This window comes from Rhinolophus hipposideros (assembly GCF_964194185.1).
Source record: "Rhinolophus hipposideros genome assembly, chromosome: 9".
NCBI lineage: Eukaryota > Metazoa > Chordata > Mammalia > Chiroptera > Rhinolophidae > Rhinolophus > Rhinolophus hipposideros.
The window spans coordinates 90,581,865-90,602,729 of record NC_138055.1 but is presented as its reverse complement, the minus strand read 5'-3'; the positions used below and the strand labels follow the sequence as shown (position 1 = coordinate 90,602,729).

The 20,865-nt window shown below is 37.3% G+C and overlaps 2 protein-coding genes across 16 annotated transcripts in view; one reads left to right on the top strand and one right to left on the bottom strand.

The window, feature by feature from the left end:
- Window positions 1–20,865, bottom strand: part of CACNA1C (calcium voltage-gated channel subunit alpha1 C) — a 722,361-nt gene that overhangs the window by 684,505 nt on the left and 16,991 nt on the right. The window lies entirely within an intron of this gene.
- DCP1B (decapping mRNA 1B) overlaps window positions 4,459–20,865 on the top strand; it is a 55,296-nt gene continuing 38,889 nt past the window's right edge. For 5 of the 11 annotated variants that reach the window (XM_081059057.1, XM_081059061.1, XM_081059060.1 and 2 more), the window contains exons 1-3: window positions 4,459–7,455; window positions 12,678–12,718; window positions 16,384–16,511. In XM_081059057.1, the coding sequence (XP_080915183.1) occupies window positions 7,306–7,455; window positions 12,678–12,718; window positions 16,384–16,511 (319 nt within the window). In that variant the 5' untranslated portion in view covers window positions 4,459–7,305. Of the gene's footprint in view, window positions 7,456–11,527; window positions 11,683–11,933; window positions 12,001–12,677; window positions 12,719–16,383; window positions 16,512–20,865 lie in introns of all 11 variants that reach the window. The other 6 variants (XM_081059064.1, XM_081059066.1, XM_081059067.1 and 3 more) reach the window with 5 other exon arrangements.

Here is a 20,865-nt window from a genome sequence, read left to right as displayed (position 1 = left end):
GCAGCACACTCGGAAAACAGGATTTGTCTTCTGCTGTCTCAACTCACCTTTCCTCATCTTGCTAACCAGGGGCTGAAATTAGTTGCCACAGTCAAGCATTTGCATAATAAGTTTATTATCTCTTGATGTGAAATGAAAGGTCCTTCCTCATGTCTCAGCGTGTTCTGGGCATTGGGAAGCAACTAAAAAGAAGTTAGGACAGAGATCCTCTAGGCCAACCAGACATTCCCCTGACTCTTGACAATGCCAGTAAAATGAATCGATTTTATGAGACCAGTAGAGAGAGGTAAAGGGAGATCAAAAGAGAATGTGCATGTTGTCCACACTCCAAAGAGCAGTAATTACCCCAGGCCCTCTACAGGTCAAACTAGCCGAGACTTAATCCAGACAGCTGCTGGGCCTAATTGAAAAGTTCTGGCCCTTTTTACAGTCTCTAGCAAAGGCTCACCCAGCAGGCCTCTTTCTTCCCCACATCTGCCCCTTCTCATTCTGCTCCAAGTCTCTCTGATTCTTGTTTCAAATCTTAACCCCTTGGCAACCTTGTGGAACACAGAACTATATCTCCTGTATTATTTCTCCTTGTTTCTGGTAAGTATATGTTAGCTCACATCCTCTAGCTTATGAAAATACTGGGAATGAACTGCCTTGGGAATTAATGTGTTCTTTGTCACTTATGCAGAACTTTGTTACGATGATTGGAGCTTTGGCTAGGTGATAGCACAGGAAGGGTCCTTCCTGGGCTTCTGTTAGAAATGATGATGATGATGATGATTATAATAATATGAACAGCTTTTTTTCATTTGCAGACATTTAACAGATTGCAATTTTTTTCAGGTGTATTTTCTCACTTGATCTCATTTTCCTTGTAAAATTGTTAAGGCAGATGTTATGATCCCCAAGTTATAGGTCAAGTCACCCGCTGAAGGTCACATAGATAAAAAATGGTTAAACTCATTTCCCTTTTCAGGGTGTGCCCTTTTCACTGTGCTCTGCTGCTTAAAAAAGAAATGAACTCTGCATTGAAAACAACTGATAACACACAGCTGCAATCTCTTTCCCTCCACTGGGAGAAAGAGGGCATTAATTCTTCACTTCTGTCATCCCTTAGTGTAAAATTCCTAGCAAAAAGGGCAATTCATACAGGCAACACAAGTCATTTTAGAATCACAGACTCCTAGGGGTATCCTGGAAGCTCTTCTTTCCCTCCATTCCAACACGTTTCTACTCCAAGACAAATGCAAAAACTTAGAGGCGATTTACAGAGTAAGGAAAAGAATACTAAAAAGCACACTATGTGTTTATGTTTTTAGATGATTATGCCATAAAAAGTCAATTTAAATTTGTTTACAAACATTCATATCTGGCCACAAAACCAAACATTTTTCAGTTCTATTTCTATTTGCAAACAATTTAAACATCCTGTGTTCTTTTTTTTTTATAATTAAATTTATTGGGGTGACAATTGTTAGTAAATTTACATAGATTTCAGGTGTACAATTCTGTATTACATCGTCTATAAATCCCATTGTGTGTTCACCACCCAGAGTCAGTTCTCCTTCCATCACCATATATTTGATCCCCTTTACCCTCATCACCCACCCCCTTACCCTCTGGTAACCACTAAATTATTGTCTGTGTCTATGAGTTTTTGTTTCTCATTTGTTTGTCTTGTTCTTTTTGGTTTATATACCACATATCAGTGAAATCATAGGGTTCTCTGCTTTTTCTGTCTGACTTATTTCACTTAGCATTATACTCTCAAGATCCATCCATGTTGTCAAAAATGCTCCTATATCATCTTTCCTTAATGCCGAATAGTATTCCATTGTGTATATGTACCACAACTTCTTTATCCATTCATCTATCGAAGGACATTTTGGTTGTTTCCATGTCTTGGCCACCGTAAACAAAGCTGCAATGAACATTGGCGTACACGTGTCTTTATAGAGAAATGCTTTTATATTTTGGGGGTAGATACCCAGGAGAGTGATTGCTGGGTCATATGGTAATTCTATTTGTAATTTCTTGAGGAACCTCCACACTGCCTTCCATAGGGGCTGCACCAGTCTGCATTCCCACCAACAGTGTATGAGAGTTCCTTTTTCTCCACAGCCTCTCCAACACTTGTTACTATTTGTTTTGTTGATGAAAGCCATTTTGACTGGGGTGAGGTGATATCTCATTGTGGTTTTCATTTGCATTTCTCTGATGATTAGCGATGTTGAGCATTTTTTCATATGTCTATTTGCCGTTTGTATATCCTTTTTGGAGAAATGTCTCTTCAGGTCCTCTGTCCATTTTTCAATTGGGTTGTTTGTTTTTTTGTTGTTGAGTTTCATGAGTTCCTTGTATATTTTGGATATTAGCCCCTTAGAGAAGAACTGTTTGCGAAAATCTTCTCCCATGCAGTTGGTTGCCTCATTATTTTGTCAATAGTTTCTTTTGCTGTGCAGAAGCTTTTCAGTTTCATATAATCCCATTTGTTTATTTTAGTTTTTACTTCCATTGCCTTTGGAGTCAAATTCATAAAATGCTCTTTGAACCCAAGGTCCATAAGTTTAGTACCTATGTTTTCTTCAATGCATTATATTGTGTCAGGTCTTATGCTTAAGTCTTTGATCCATTTTGAATTAATTTTGGTACATGGTGACAGATAGCAGTCCAGTTTCATTCTTTTGCACGTGGCTATCCAATTCTCCCAGCACCATTTATTGAAGAGGCTGTCTTTCCTCCATTGTATGTTTTTAGCTTCTTTGTCAACAATTATCTGTCCATATTTATGTGGTTTTATTTCTGGGTTCTCAATTCTATTCCATTGGTCTATGTGTCTGTTTTTCCGCCAATACCAAGCTGTTTTGATTATTGTAGCCCTGTAGTACAAGGAAAAATCAGGGAGTGTGATACCTCCAGTATTGTTCTTTTTTTTTTAATATTGCTTTGGCTATTCGGGGTCTTTTGTGGTTCCAAACAAATCTGATGATTTTTTGTTCTATTTCTTTAAAAAATGCCATTGGGATTTTGATGGGGATTGCATTAAATCTGTATATGGCTTTGGGTAATATGGCCATTTTAACTATGTTGATTCTTCCAATCCATGAGCACGGAATGTCTTTCCATTTCTTTGTGTCTTCTTCAATTTCTTTCAAAAATGTCTTATAGTTTTTAGCATATAAATCCTTCACATCCTTGGTTAAGTTTATTCCTAGGTATTTTATTCTTTTTGCTGCAATTGCAAAAGGAATTGTTTTTTCTATCTCTTTTTCTGAGATTTCATTGTTGGTATATAGGAAAGCAATGGACTTTTGTACGTTGATTTTGTAGCCAGCAACTTTACTATATTCATTGATTGTTTCTAATAGCTTTTTGGTGGAGTCTTTAGGGTTTTCTATATATAGCATCATGTCATCTGCAAAGAGTGACAATTTAACTTCTTCATTCCCAATTTGGATGCCTTTTATTTCTTTCTCTTGCCTGATAGCTCTGGCGAGGACTTCCAACACTATGTTGAAAAGCAGAGGTGATAGGGGACAACCTTGTCATGTTCCTGAACGTACAGCAAAGGGCTTCAGCTTTTCACCATTAATTATGAGATTAGCTGAGGGCTTGTCGTATATGGCCTTTATTATGTTGAGGTATTTTCCTTCTATACCAATTTTAGTAAGTGTTTTAATCATAAATGGATGTTGTATCTTATCAAATGCTTTTTCTGCATCAATTGATAGAATCATATGATTTTTGTCCTTTATTTTGTTTATGTATCACATTGATGGATTTGCGAATGTTGAACCATCCTTATGCCCCGGGGATGAACCCCACTTGGTCGTGATGAATAATCTTTTTAATGCATTGTTGTATTCGATTTGCTAAAATTTTGTTTAGGATTTTAGCATCTGTATTCATCAGAGATATAGGTCTGTAGTTTTCTTTTTTTGTGTTGTCCTTAACAGGTTTTGGTATCAGGGTAATGTTGGCCTCATAAAATGAGTTAGGGAGTACTGATTCTTCTTCAATTTTTTGGAAGAGTTTGAGCAGGATTGGTATTAGATCCTCTTTGAAGGTTTGGTAGAATTCACTGGTGAAGCCATCTGGTCCAGGACTTTTGATTTTGGGAAGGTTTTTGATGACTGATTCAATTTCGTTACTGGTGATCGGCCTGTTTAGATTTTCCAGTTCTTCATGATTCAGCCTTGGAAGGCTATATGTTTCTAAGAACTTGTCCATTTCTTCTAAGTTATTAAATTTGGTGGCATATAGTCCTTCATAGTATTCTTGGATAATCCTTTGTATTTCTGTGGTGTCCGTGATAACTTCCCCTGTTTCATTTCTGATTTTGTTAATTAGTGTCTTCTCTCTTTTTATCTTAGTGAGTCTTGCCAAGGGTTTGTCGATTTTGTTAATTTTTTCGAAGAACCAGCTTTTTGTCACATTAATTTTTTCTATTGTCTTTTTGTTCTCTATTTCATTTAGTTCTGCTCTGATTTTTGTTATTTCCTTTCTTCTGCTGACCTTGGGTTTCGCTTGTTCTTCTTTTTCTAGTTTTTTAAGGTGTAACATGAGGTTATTTATTTGGGATTTTTCTTGTTTCTTGAGATAGGCCTGTAATGATATAAATTTCCCTCTTAAAACTGCCTTCGCGGCATCCCAAAAATTTTGGTAGGATGTATTTTCATTGTCATTTGTTTCTATGTATCTTTTGAGCTCTCCTCTAATTTCTTCTTTGACCCAGTCGTTCTTTAAAAGTATGTTGTTTAATCTCCATGTATTTGTGTTTTTTCCTGCTTTCTTTTTGCAGTTGATATCCAATTTCAAAGTTTTGTGATCAGAGAATATGCTTGGTATGATTTCAATCTTTTTAAATTTGCTGAGGCTGATTTTGTGTCCCAATATATGGTCTATCCTTGAGAATGTTCCATGTACACTAGAAAAGAATGTATAGTCTGATGTTTTAGGATGAAGTGCTCTATATATGTCAATTATGTCCAATTCATCTAATGTGTCATTTAGGGCTGCGATTTCGTTATTTATCTTCTGTTTGGATGATCTATCCATAGCTGTCAATGATGTATTTAAGTCCCCTAGTATAATTGTGTTTTGGTCAATTTCTCCCTTTAGTTCTGTTAGTAGTTGCTTGATATATTTTGGTGATCCCTGATTGGGGACATCCTGTGTTTTTACAGTTAACCATGATTGATTAGATGGTGAATTTTACCTTAGTCTTTACAGTGGTATAAAAGTACCAGACCCAGACATTATTTTCTTTTCCATCATACTACAAACTTGTTTTAAATTTTGGTATACAACTTTATAATACCAAGTGTTAGCACAGATTTTCTCTCATAATGACAATTATAAAATATACATGAAACCCCAAAGTTACCAACATTTGTTCAAGGTACCATGCATGAGGTGACTTCTGAAAACACAATGGAAGCATGCCTACACTGTGGAAGTCAGAAGAAGCTGGAGTTATAAGGATTAAAGAAGAATTTGCCTATTTACATGGTCTTTTACTAATATAGGGCCTGCGATTTAGTATATTTGAATAAGTGATGACAACCTGATTTTACACAGAGCATTCAAGTAGAAAATAGGTAGGAGTCTGTCTTCATTCTAGAAGTTTCGAACTTGAAGAATCTGGGTAAAGACAAATTTTAAAAAGAGAACAAAGCTATGTATTTTTTTCTGAGTGTGATTTGTAATCTTCAAGGTGTTTTCTTTCTTTTTTCCTTTACAATATGGAAAGTTTAAAAAAAGAAAAAGCTTTCCATTTTTTTCCTGTCTTTCTTAGAATGTGAACTCAGAAAGAGGAAGACTTGCTATTGTATGCTCTTTTATCCCAACTTGGATTTCAGTATTCTATAAATCATGAGATTAAAAAATTAAATAAATAAAAAAGTTGAAATTTGATGAGTAAATTCAACTAACTTGTGGTTCAGTTTAGTGGAATAAGCATTTACTACATCTCCATTCAGCACAAAGCATTGAACCAAGTACTAGGGAGACAGCTAGGGTGTACCCATGCTCCCTGAAATGATCAGAAGGTAGACTTTGCCCATAGGCCCCAAGACTCAGGGATAAATTCCTGTACAAAAGAAATGTTAAAGGTTTATTGGAAGATTTTAACAAAAGTATACCTCCAGTTATGCATATACCAGAGTGATAAATATTCACCTTTCTCCCAAAGTGTAAAGAGCAAATCCCTCATTACAAACTTTCCAAATGCCCACTGACCTCATCAGAAAAGACTTTAAGTATTGAGAAGCGGTCAAGCTCATGGCAGTGGAGACACATTTTCTAAACTTCTAATTCTTACTTGAAGACTCAAAAATTACCATTGGTGACAATAATTGTCTCGTTTTCCTGGAAGTGGCAGGTGCACGTTATTTTCAAAAAATTGTCAAATATCTGCCTGAATAACCATAATTTGTCTATCTTTCTTTCAAGTAAAGAGTGTTCCATGAAAACAAAAATCAAAGCACTAGGTCAGCTTGCAATTCAAGCAGGGAAGTGTTTTCCTGGAGATGAATATGGCGCTTTGGTCTTCGGCACACGTGCTGTGTGCATGTTTCCTATTTTTCTCCACACAGAATTTAAAAAGTATACCAAAGGTTACTTTAATAAAATTAAATTTTTACTATTTTATCAAGACCTCTTTCAAGTGACACTAGCGTTCACATTTTGGTGCCTATGCCTTGATTCCTGCTAAGACATCTGCACTTTTACCCACCATTGTTTTGCATCATTGGTGCGAATGTCAACACGGAACAAGAGTAAAATAAGTCTTAGTGTTGTCATGGAAATGGTTTTGACCTGGCAGGCCCCTTGAAAGGGTCTCAGGGACCCCCTGGAGTTCCAGCACCACATTTGGAGAACTACTGGGTGTCAGCGCGTGCAAAAATCACAGTTCTTTCTGTTCTGTTATTCGTGTTTGAGGCTTATTATTGTAGGTTTGATAACCGAGCGCCGAAGAAAAGACACACCAAGGCGTCAAGCACATCCGAGAGATACCTGCCACCGCGCGTGCAGCTCAGAGGCTCCCCAGGCAGCGAACCGCCGGCACGGAGCGGGAGGCGCTCGGACCTCCGCCCGCCGGCGGTTGCCTTGGCAACGATCGTCAGGGGAGGGCGCGCGGCCCTCGATTAGTTGCGTCTTGCGTCCGTCGCGGAAGGAAAGGGGACGGCCGGAGAAGGGAGGCGGCCCGGACGTGCGGCCCCGCGTGTTCCCGGGGGCCAGGCGGCTCGCTCGTTCTGCGATCCATTAGAGTGGCTTCCGAGGGCCCGGGCCCATGTCGGGGAGGGAGGGAAGATGGCGGCCGTGGCGGCGGGCGGCCTGGCGGGGAAGGGGCGCGACATCAGCCTGGCGGCCCTGCGGCGCCACGACCCCTACATCAACCGCATCGTCGACGTGGCCAGCCAGGTGGCTCTGTACACTTTCGGCCATCGGGCCAACGAGTGGGTGCGTGCGGACGCGACGGGCCGTGCAGGCGGGGCGGGGGGACGCGGGCGCGAGCCCCCGGCGCGGGAGGCGGCGAGGCCGGCGCGGGTGGCGGCGCCGCGCGGGCCCCGGGGGAGCGGGAGGGGCGGGGCCGAGGCCGAGGCCGGCGCCCTCCCGGCGGAACGCGGGGCTGCGGAGCCGGCGCGGGGCGCGGGGCGCGGGGGACCCAGGGCGGTTCTGCTGCTGCGACTTCTCTCCCACGCGGGACCCGCGGGAGTCAGGCCGTGGCCGAGGGGAGAAGCCCGCAGCCGCGGGGGCAGGGGAGACACACCAGGAGCGGAGCAGACGTCGGGAGACACGACCCCCGCCGGGCCGGGTGTGCCGCTCGGAGGGGCCGCCCTGGGGCGAGGGCCGCGCACCGCGCGCCGGGAGCGGCCCGCGTCGGCGCCGGGTCCTGCCGCGGGAGTCACCGCCCGCGGTTCTGTCACCCACCCGGCTGCATGTAGACAGATGGCATTGTTTCTTTTCCTCCTGCTGATTCTTGTCCAAATAATGTTAATCCGTCCATGATGTCACTCTCCATCCATTACTTTTAACTAAGTTGCAAAGCGATATAGAGCACACAGCCCGGATGAATAGACTGATTTCAGATGGTTTTTTAAAATGTGTTCTCCAAGACAGTAACAAATACCAACATTTAAGCAAGAAAAACATCCACATTGAACAAATTCGTATATTTTTAAACACCCACATTCATGTATATAGCCTGATTATTCACCTGAAAATCACTAACAAAAATAAAAAGGTAAGTCCTAACATAGGAGAGAAGAGAAGGGTTTTGCCCTAAATTCTCAACTGAGAAAAGTTACTGAAATGGGGCAAGGAATTTAGGGCTGCTCTCCTAGTAGCCAAGCAAGAAAAGAAAACAGGGAGAGCTCTTTAACATTCATTCTTCTGTAGCAGGAAGTATACCACTTGGTCAGGAGAGCGTTATTTCTCCTTAGTTTTCAGAGGAAATCTGCTGCCTGGGTCTTCATATGAAGGACATTGAACAGCATGGTGCACAATTTCATCAATGGCAACCTACAAAAATGCAAAGATACTCTCCATATGACTATTACACTCCTCTGTAAAAAAAATGCCAAAGGCATAATGTCATAATTCTGCCAAGGCAGTTCTGTAGTAGAGATAAGGACGGGGGATGTATAGTTCTATAAACTGACTTGACACTAGGATTAGAGTCTGGAGAATCCTGAGAAATTAACATGTAGAGGAGAGCATTTCTCTTGAATACTGATTGTTTCTTATAGGCTTTTGACAGGATCTGTGAGATAGATACCTGTTAAAATAGTTACAAATGTTTATTAGAGACAGAGTGAAGCCCTTCTAAAGCCTCGTGAAATGGCAGAAGTGTCACAATGCATTTTTTACAGGATCATGTTTTCCTGCTTCCTGGACTTGCTTCAGGCAGGGCATAATTCATGCAGTAAAAGGTCATTCTTTTCAAAGTAATCTTCAAGGCTGTGTGCTAGCCAGGAAAAAAAGAGAGACCCAGTTTAGCTGCAGACCTAGTTTAGTTGCTGGGGGTAAACAAATTGTCACCATTGTCTCCATATGCCGGCACTCAGGCCTTCTGGATGGGAGCCTTTTGAATGTAAACCTAATAACATTCTTCAGAATGAAGGAGAAAGGGCATGCGAGAAGGCAGGTAGGGTGTACAGGAAAGGAGTTATTATTACACTGAAAATAGATGGAGAATGACATGCATTCAGACCAGGAGAAATTAGGAAGGAAGAGTGGAGAGAAAATGGGCTGCTTTAAGAAAGGTTATGCCATGACTGGGATAGGAATATTTTAGAGCTAGACCTACTTCCCACTACCAGGAAAAGACCACTCCCCCAAAATACCTGTGTGTCAAAGAATATCACCCTGGTGTCATTTTTACCGCTCAGCCCTTAGAGCAGTAGTTCTTAACTGGCATTGATTTTGCCTCCAGGCAACATTTGACAGTGTCTGGAGAAAATTGTTGGCTGTTGCCCTGAGGGCGTGTATTGTGTTACGGACATCTAGAGGGTAGAGGCCAGAGATGCTGCTAAATGTCCTACAAAAGTGCTGAGCTCGAGAAACTGCCTGGGTAACTAGTGTCCTGTTGTTTCTAGCTAGTGGTTTTCTGAGTTCTGTGTATCAAACTCTGGCTATGAGGCCCAAGCACTTGCTGTTTGCTGAAAGCTTCCCAGTCGACTGCAATGCTACATACATGCCTGAGACGGATTTTCAGGGTACATGGAAACCGACTTTTTCATCATTTAGAATAATGAGTAATAGTGCATTGAGTTGTTTTAAATGTTTCAAACGTTGTGCTGTGTGTGTCCCAGTAATTTGCAAATTAACACTTTTATATTCCACTGTATTTTAAATTTTGAACTGCTTAATTTTTCAGCACTTGTTGGATATTTTTAATAGAGTATACTATTACATCATTAAATTGAGCTTTTAAATTTTAAGCTAAAATTCCCCAGAACTGTGAACTAATACTTTAACATAAAAGCCTTTCTTGCTACTTGGAGGCCCGAAGCAGGATGTAATAAAGTCGTGTTTTAACTATTTCACATACTTCCAACCCTGGGCTTTGTCCAGAAAGGAAAAAATTAAAAGTCTGGTTACCTAGGATAATGCAGGAATTTGAGTTGTTTCAGCCATAATAAACCAGAGTTTACACTTCCAAAAAGTGCTGAGCCCCTTTTATCCAGGTGTCATAGAACCTTTGATGAAAAATATGTTTTTTCTTGTTAAAAGATCCTGAGTGGTGTAGGTTGGTTATCTCTTTTCAGTGGAGAAATTGAGACATAGAATAATAAACTGTTTGGCCCAATATGACCTGGCAAGAACTCCACTACAGGTCCAATATTATAATCACTGAAACACATTTCCTTTCTATGAACAAACTCATGCTTTTTGTGTGTGATGCTATATATAAATCTCAGTTTTAAGAATTGCTTGTTGTGAATTAGAGAGTAATTTCAGAAGTGTACTTTTTACAATTCTGATTCTGGATTTTTCAAAACTAAAATTGGGTGGTAAAGTCTTTTTTCTTAAAAGGTAATTTCCATTACTATTTCATTAAGGAACGAAACAAGTCAAAACTTTTGACTTTATTTGTGTAGATGCATGTAAATATCCCGATTTGGGTCTCTAAGATGAAACAGTCCAAGGTCAAATATTCTAGACAGGAAAGTGTTTTGACCCTGTAGCAAGAGACTGACAATGCCTATAGGTTCAAAGCCCGAGTTCCATCACCTATGTCTCGGCTTCAGTTTCCTGACTAATAAATAATACTAAATATTTAATTTTTACAAATTTATTCTTAAAGGCATTGTGGGCTGGTAAATACTAGCCAACAGTACTAATTAAACTTTAGGGACACCCACAAATACTTAGACTGTTTAGGTAGCATTTCTTGTAGTGTAGTAGCCATTTTCTCAATGATTAATGTTGTGGTGGTTTGAGTTTAAGTAATTCTTAGAGCTTAAAGTTCGCTCAGGATATACATTTCTCAACGGGTAGTAATTAACCACATTTGTTTATCCAAAAAAAGAAATAATAATGTTTCTGTGTAATTTTTTTCATTTTGACTTGGTATTTTTCAAAGCACACTGGCAAATGGGCCCCATTTGAGAAATAAGTATACTTTTCACAGTACATTGAAGTGATTTATACAAATTTCATAGTAAATCCAGTTTAAGAATGAACTCCTTAACTTTCTTACTAATGTTTATATATTAAAGAAAAGGCTGGCTAAAATTGTTTTAACTGTTATAAATTATTTCTAATTGTATAGAATTTATTTCATAATACTCTATAATGAGAATTAAAAATCTTGTTACTAAGTAATTTACTCTTAATAGCTATTTACTCTTAAAACACAGTGATGTTTGACATAATTTTGGCCATTGTGGATTTTGTTTTCGTGATTCTTAATATAGTTCTGTGGGTGGAGAATATGTTATTGAACTAAGGCAGTGCATACATCAGAATCACCTGGATAGCTTAATAAAAACACGAGATTGCTGAGCAGAGTTTCTGACTCCAGTAGGGCTGGGGATGGACCCGTGCATTTGCATTTCTTACAAGTTCCCAGTGATGCCACTGCTGTCAAAGGGACCCAGTGAACTCTGAGACCCACTGAACCACAGTGATCAAGAAGACTGCTAACATCGAGCTTATGAAAGGATCATGCTTCCAATTTGTGTGTGTGCCTTTCAAACGTTATCATTTTAATATTATGCCTTTGTTTTTAAAGAGTGGGTTTTCACCAAAATTACTGAGTAAACATTGAACGATTTTGGTCATGGGTATTAATAGTAAAATACTGTGAGATTAAATAGAATGCTGACATTAAACCCTGTAAATAGCAAATGTACATTTTAAAATTCTGAGTTATGGTAGTCTTATTACTAGTTAACCAAACAAATGGGTATTTAATTTTTTTTCAAATGCAGTGTATTGATGAACATTCTTATCAGGACCTGGTCCTACCTTTGTTGAAGTGGAAAAGAGCCTTTTCAAGTAAACTAAAATTATACTTTACCACTTCTCCCAATTTCTTTCAGGCAAATTTTTTGAGTCCTAGCTCAGTAGTGTTTCTAACTTGATTTCAAAAATCAGAACTTGACTCTAAATGAGTCAAGCCTCATTGCTGTCTTCTATGTAGTAGTCAAAGTAGAGTTATTGGCACATCATCTCCTCTTGGGTGACAGGATGTAGCAAGAGAAAATGAACCCAGAAAATAAAGAGCAGGGTAATGAGATGCAGACATCAGTGATTCTGCAGCTTGCCATATACCCAGTTTGGAGGGTAGAGGAAACGGCAGCACACTTACTACAATCTCTTCTTCCTAATGAAATCCATGGAGCACAGTTATTTCCTTACTGTTTTAGCCAGAGGTGTGTTGCTATCCCTGTATTTGGTAAGGAGAGATAATGATGGCTTACTTTGTAAATGACAAAAGGAGAGCCACTGTTTCCTGCTGCTTAATCAGCAGGGCCACAGTCTAGTAGAGAAACTGCTTTTCTCCTTTCTCTAAGAATAACCCCTCTTAGATTAGATGGTGCTTAGATTTGGCCCTGCTGGAAACTGGGTAGAATTCCTGTTCCGTAAGAAGTTTCTGTTCTCTAGCCTCTGTGAATGTTTACTGTTGATGAAAATATACGTATTTTGCTGTGTGTTTTGTTTTTATTTTTTAGGAGAAGACTGATGTGGAAGGAACCTTATTTGTTTACACAAGGTACGAGTCTTTTAGTTTTATAAAGAAACTGACAGTCATTATTAATTGTACTTTTATTTCAAAGAGAAGTAAAGGAACTGAATCTTAATTTTAAGTTTTTAGTTGACATAAGGAACGGAATACTGAATAATGCCACCTGGGATAGTGTGAGGCATACTAATTTCAGAATATAATTTATAGATGAATCTCTGTGTTGTTTTTAAAACTAGCATTAAATACTCTAATTCAAATGAATGATACATCATTCTTGAATATAGTGCATTGGCAACAAGCTAGAAGTACACTGTTAAGAATATTAGATTATTTAATCAATATTTAGAAAAGAGTTGTATTGATGTGTCTCCCTCTCCCTGCCCTTCACTTTTTAAAGAAGCATAATCCAAAATTAAAGATGTCTTTGAGTCCTCCATTGTCTAGTTAATAGAGTACATTTCAGGATAGGTTTAATAAATGCTTTAATTATTGATAAATTGAATAATCAGCTCATGTTAGTAATTTATCAGATATTTTTAATATCACACATGTACACAGAAACATATAGTATATATATATTGTCTTAATAGCTGAACTTTTTATTCACATAAAATGTCATGGCTAAACTCCATCATTCTCATTGTGGTACAAAGATAAATACAGAGGCCTAGTACAAACCCCTCCAGGGCTAACATTTCACTGGGGAGACAGAAAATACACACACACACACAAGTGTATATTTTTTACATGTACACTCATATTTAAAGAGGAACCACAGTGCAGACAGGCTATCCTAAGTGCTAGCTGATGGGTTATAAGCAAGACATTGGCTAAAAACTGGAGTTAGGGAAAGACATTGAAAAGATGACTGCAGTGGAGTAGATATGAGATGATGAGAGTATGGACCAGAATGGCAAAAGTTGTAATGGAAAGGATTTATTGAAAGACTATATATAGAGGGGATGGTGAAATTTTAAAATAACGTTAAGATTTTGAAATGGAAGTCTCAGAGAATGACGTAATCATTGATGGACTGGAAAAATAGGAGGCAAGAATCTAGTTTGAGGATAAATTTTAGTTTTATCTTGAAATAATGGTTTCGGAGTGATAGAGGACATTCAAATGGAGACATCCAGCCACTCGCGATAAGGTCAAGGCTGGAGATACAGTTTGGAGTTATCTGCATGAATTTGGTCATTGAAACCGTGAGAGGAAAACATGTTCTCTGAAGGACAGAGTATAAAGAGGAAGCTGAGGAAAACTAATGGCTGGTTTTAGAGCTAGCAGGTACAGAGATGAGTCGGCCATGATGGTAAAAGAGTTAGAAGAGTGCAGAGGCCAGATGCGGGCACAGCAGGAACGGTGCAGGCAAAGGGCTCCTCTGTGGGTGGAAGAGGAAAGAAAGGATGAGGGAGCGTTTTGGAGTATGTTAGGAGGAGGGCAGTTGATTCCGTTTCAGAACCGCGGTGGGAGTGCCCAAGAGTCACTGGCTGCATTAATTTACATGATATTCCAAATATTCCAAAAGCACCAGAACACACCACCGAGTGAGTTTATTCAGTACAGACTACTCTTGAGAATTCCGAAGTGTGAAAAGAAAACCAAACAATTGAACTTTACAGTGCACCCACACATGATATGCATTCTCATTCATTTCCCATAACAAGTATTATTCTTTTGAGAACTGAAAGATAATATTTAATATGCATTAATAATTTTTTAGGGATTTTTTGTAGAGTTATTTTTATTATCATTATTTTGAGTACATAAGAGTAACAGATTATACAAGTATTTTCTCTTGTACCCAAACCAAATATAGGTTTGTATTTTCAGGAACTCTTAATTTCCTTTGAGTTCCTTATGGAGCTGTCAGTTAAACAAATCATTGAATTGGGAAACAGATCCTTGCCTGTTTCTGTCTTCCCCATATCTAACCCCTCAAGAGTAGAAGCCGTTTCTACTCCCTTCCTTCTTCCCCCAGAGGGGCCAAGCCCCATCCCCTGCCAGATTCTAGTGTGTTGAGATCTTTCCGCAGTAGAAAAATGACAGAAAGCTCATAAAAATCAAAAGGAGTCTTGGGTACAGGTAGTGGAGCTGCCAGTGATATATTTTACTTTAGAGCAATTGCCACATTACCTCCTGAGCCCATTTTATAAATTAGGAGATGATACAGTACACATACTATTTCAGAGGGGGGTCCTGTTGTTATAATGAAATACTTGGAGTCCAATTCCGATTCTGTATAAAAACACGTGATCCGACTTTAAAAATTATTTCCTTCTTTGTTTTCCCTCGTGTCTTCTTTTCTGTAACAAAGTTCATAGAGACACCCACTGGTCATTTCTAAACTTGACACTTCCCGAAGGACCCTCTGTCAGAGATTGTTGGAAGTCAATTTTCATTCTTCCTCAGAATTTAAGTTGAAATGATGGTCATGATTATTTCTGGTTTTGATTATAATGCCTACCACTACTTTACCTCTTTGTCAAATAAATTAGGCAAGGATTGCCTTCCTTCAATTTTAAAATTGGAGGACTCAAAAGGAAATTCTGTAAGTGGTGATGTAGCTATACTTTATTTATCAGCATCAAATGGTTAGAGGTGAAATAAAACTAAGATATAAACACGTTTTATTCCTATTGTTCATAACATTTCTGTGGGTTTATTACCCTGGTACCCCAGTTTAAAGTAAATAAGTGAATTCTGCTTTCACTTTCAGTGTGTATGCATATAGTGTTTCATTTGTTACCAGAAGTGCATTGTTGAATTGCTACGTGGCTGTCACCCAAGGGTATACATATATGTAGTTGTAGAGTTCATACTCTATAATTTGGGTTCTTTCTACATGACAGAGAGTAGGCACCAAGGTTTATTTAATTAAATGAAAAAGAGTCACTAATGCCACATTTTTATGGCAAAAACTTTATAGTAGTTGATCCATGAAGCTGTTTGCTTTGTATTAAAGGAAACAAAATATCTGCTCTTTGCATTAAATTATAGAAACTTTTAATTATACTGTATTTCCTCACAAGTTCATTGACCAGAGTTTCATTATTTCTCTAAAAAAATTAATGCAGTTTTCAATTTCAGACCAACACCAACAATCTCTATGAAACATTTCTTTATTGTGATGTACACTCCCTAAAGATTCTTTAGGGAGGGGGGTGGTAGATGAGGGTAAATGGGATCAAATATATGGTGATGGAAAGAGAACTGACTGGGTGGAGAACACACAATGTGATGTATAGATGATGCATTACAGAATTGTACACCTGAAATCTATGTAAATTTACTAATCGTCACCTCAATAAACTTTAATTTAAAAAAATAAAAATAAAAACATGAAAAAAAAGATTCTTTAAATGTAATTTTTAAAATAGTAGTTACTATCTCTGCCTTAAAGGAATTTACAACCTAGATAGGGCAACAAGATATTTATACACATTATAAATAAGTAGGGCTTGATTTTACCAAAGGATCAGTAGTGGCAGTCATGCTGCATGTGTTACATAATACGTTAATGGTATTAAGCAATAGTAAAAAATCATTGCTTTGTGTGTGTACAGTCCGCTTACACAAAGTTGTATATACATACGAAAAGGTTGAAGACATGAAGGAATGTAGTTATACTAAAAGTGTACTATACTGAACAACTTGTCTTTTGATGTCCTCCCAACCCTTGTGACTCTTAGGTCTGCATCTCCAAAGCATGGGTTCACCATTATGAATAGGCTGAGCATGGAGAATAGGACAGAACCCATTACTAAAGACCTGGATTTCCAGCTCCAGGACCCTTTCCTTCTCTACAGAAATGCCAGATGTGAGTCTTTCTTACCGCATTGGGTAGTTTTATTTGTGCAGTTTGGCCAAGTATTTAAAATAGTAGTGTATGTCTTTGTGTTTGTTTGATATCAGTGGTTCTAGCGATTGGCATTGGCTAGCGTGGGAAATGCATGTCTAATTGAGGGAATAGCTGCTTATTTGGGAACCTTTAAGTGAATATGATGTTGTAAATATTTAAACCCGGTTTTCTGCAGTTAGACCACTTTGTAGTGTGAACCCATCGGGCTATAAGCCTGAGCAGGGCTAGGTGAGGCGTTCTTGGTCAGGAGTCTGCAGAGGGAGACATAGGTGGTGCTGTACAACACAGAATTAGTGATTCAGCTGGTTGCACTATTTCATGTGTCACTTCTGACTGAGCCTTCTGATAATATGTTTGAGGGAGAGGGACGATATTCTAGAAGTGCCATCTTTTAAATATATAGTTAATGAAAAATAAAAGTCCAAAGAGTTTGGGTTCTTAAGAATTATAAGACTTTGTAATGTTAAAGTTATATTAGAAAACTAAATGGTCCTTGTCAGATTCAAAATGAGGTAGCAATTGCCTATCCAGTATTCTGTTTCCATTTTACTCTTGTATCTTATCTGAACACTTGTGCTGGACTATTGGGCAGCCCAGAGAAAAATTGATGAAAAATATATAAAATGCAGCATTTCCATATATAGAAAATGAGAGCATACTAATAAATATATAAATGTGTCTATGCACGCATAGGCTCTGTGCTTTGTGGATAATTTTCAAAAAGACCTTGTAGTTAAATGTTTTCGTACATTTTCTACCCTACTCTTTGAGCTCAAGATACAAGGGTTTGCCTACTCTATACTGTTCAGTGTAATCTTAATCATGTAATACAAGTAATATTTAATGTTTAAACCCCAATTAATTGTTTTGCAGTAAGTGTAACATCATTTTAATGCTGTGTTTTCTTATATTCACATATAATTATCATGATAGGTGTCATCTTATTATTTACAGAATATGGTTGACACCTAATAGTAAGTCCTATGAGTAAAAAATTCGTAAGATAAATATTTTGTGTTCTATTCCTCTTTCTTTTCTGGAAAGTGTAGTTTAATCAATGTTAGCTTTCAGTTTGATTGTTTGTATACTTATAGTAATGTCAGGTTTTAGTTTCTTTTTTGAGATTACTAGATTCTGTGTCGAATGTATAATTCAAATCCTGATAAATAAAATAACCACATAAATATAAATGATTTAATTAGTGGCTTAAATAATCATTTTGGTAGCTCTTATTTTGGATAAATACTTGGTCTATTTAGTATAGGTAATATTTTAAATTATTACATTACATATTGTATATTACATCATATACTGTATCAAAAATGTAAAAATACAAATTCCTTAATGTGGTTGATTTTAAAATGAACTTTCCTAAGTCCCACAGGATTTGTCTGATAGGAAATATTATTTGGATCAGATAAACATATATGAAGCCTCATCTTGGTTCTAGGCCAATGCTGTCTAATATAGGAATCTAGCTGCCTGTGGCTATTAAGCGCTTGAAATGTGGCTAGTCCAAACTGAGCTGTGCTGAGTGTAAAATAAACACTGATTTTCAAAGACTTAACACAAAAAGATGTTTAAAGAATCTCAATAATTTTATATTGATTTACCTGTTGAAATAATATTTTAAATATATTGAGTTAAATAAAATATATTATTAAAATTAATTTCACCTGCTTTTAATTTTTTTATTTAAAATTACGTATATGGCTCACATTTGTGGTTCACCCTATATTTCTATTTGATGGCATTGCCCTAGTCATTTTCATTTAATTTACCATATTTCATAATCACAACTTTGTAGGGTAAACATTTTCATTGCCATTTTGCTGATGAGAAAACTGAGGCTCAGTGAGGTGACAGACTTGACAGAAATTCACAAATTCTGATTTCAGTTTCATTGCTTTTTCTACACTATATGTACTGCTCTCTCTACTATTAACATGAAAGCAAAGTGAAGGCAACTTTTGGGATGCATATTAAAATGTTTCTAATGAATTTCTGTAAGAAAGAAATGGAATCAGTTGTATAACAGAATGGAAGGGAATAGATCTATTTATCTTTTTTTACAATAATTGTTTTATTTTTCAATTAGAGTTGACATACAATATTATATTAGTTTCAGGTGTACAACATTAGACATTTATATAACTTATGAGGTGATCACCCTGATAAATCTAGTACCATCTGATACCATACATAGTTATTACGATATTATTGACTATATTCTTTATGCTATACTTTATATCACCATGACTATTTCGTAACTTCCAATTTGTACTTCTTAATCCCTTACCCCCCACTCCCAACTTGTCTGCCAGCTGGCAACCATCAAAATGTTCTCTGTATTGAAAAAGCATTTGACAAAATCCAACATCCATTTATGATAAAAACTCTCAGCAAAATGGAAATAAAGGAAACATATCTCAACATAATAAAGGCCATATATGACAAGCCCACAGCTACTGTCATACTCAAAGGTGTAAAGCTAAAAACGTTCTCCTTAAGATGAGGAAAAGACAAGAATGCCCACTTTCACCATTTGTATTCAACATAGTGCTGGAAGTTCTAGCACAAGAATCAGACAAGAAAAAGAAAAGACATCCAAATTGGAAAGGAAGAAGTGGAAAAGTCATTATTCGCAGGACATGATACTATATATAGAGAATCCCAAAGATTCCACTAAAAAACTATTAGAACTGATAAAGGCATTTAGTAAAATAGCAGGATATAAAATTAATATTCAGAAATCAGTTACATTTTTACACTCTAATAAACTATCAGAAAGAGAAATTTAAAAAATAATTCCATGTATAACTGCATCAAAAAATAGTAAAATACCTAGGAATAAATTTAACCAAATACGTAAAAGACCTATACTCAAAAAATTATCAGACATTGAAGAGAGAAATTAAGATACAAATAAATGGAAGCATATACCGTGCTCAGGATTAGGAAGAATTAAATCCATGCTACCTGAAGCAATCTATAGAGTCAGTGCATCCCTATCAAAATACCAATGACATTTTTCACAGGACTAGAACAAATAATCCTAAAATTTATATGGAACCATAAAAGACCCCAAATAGCCACGACAATCCTGAGAGAAGAACAAAGCTGGAGGTATTACGCTGACTGATATCAAATTATACAAGGCTATAGTAATCAAAACAGCATGGTCTTGGCATAAAAACAAACATATAGATACATAATGGAACAAAATAGAGATCCCAGAAATAAACCCAGGCCTATATGGTCATTTAATCTATGACAAAGGAAGCAAGAATTTACACTGGGGTAAAGACAATCTATTCAGTAAGTGGTGCTGGGAAAACTGGACAGATACATGCAAAAGAATGAAACTGGACCACCTTCTCACTCCCCGTACAAGAATAAACTCAAAATGGATTAAAGACTTACATGTAAGACCTAAAACCATAAAACTCCTAGAAGAAAATATAGGCAGTAAACTCTCAGAAATTACCCTTACTAATATTTTTACTGATATATCTCCTCGGGCAAGGGAAAAAAAAGAAAAAAATAAATTACATCAAACTAAAAAGGTACTGCACAGCAAAGGAAATCATCAACAAAACAAAAAGACAGCCTACTAAATGGGAGAAGATATTTGCCAATGATATATCGAATAAGGGGTTAATATCCAAAATTTATTTAAAAACTCATATAACTCAACACCAAAAAAAAAAAAAAAAAAAAAAATCCCCAAACCATCCAATTAATAAATGGGCAGAGGACCTGAATATACATTTCTCCAAAGAGGACATACACATGGCCAATAGACATATGAAGAGATATTCAATGTCACTAATCATCAGAGAAATGCAAATTAAAACCACAATGAGTTATCACCTCACACCGGTGAGAATGGCTATTATCAATAAATCAACCAACAATAAGTGCTGGTGAAGTTGTGAAGAAAAGGGAACCCTCATACACTGTTGGTGGGATTGCAAATTGGTGCAGCCGCTATGGAAGGCAGTGTAGAGGTTCCTCAAAAAATTAAAAATTTTAAAAATAAGAACCACCTTATGACCCAGTTATTCCACTCTTGGGTACTTATCCAAAGAAATCCAAAACAATAATTTGAAAAGATATATGCACCCGTATGTTCATTGCAACAGTATTTACAATAGACAAGGTATGGAAACAACTGAAATGCTCATCAATAGATGATTGGATAAAGAAGATGTGGTACATGTATACAGTGGAATATTACTTTGCCATAAAAAAAATGAAATCTTACCATTTATGACAACATGAATAGACCTAGAGGGTATTATGCTAAGTG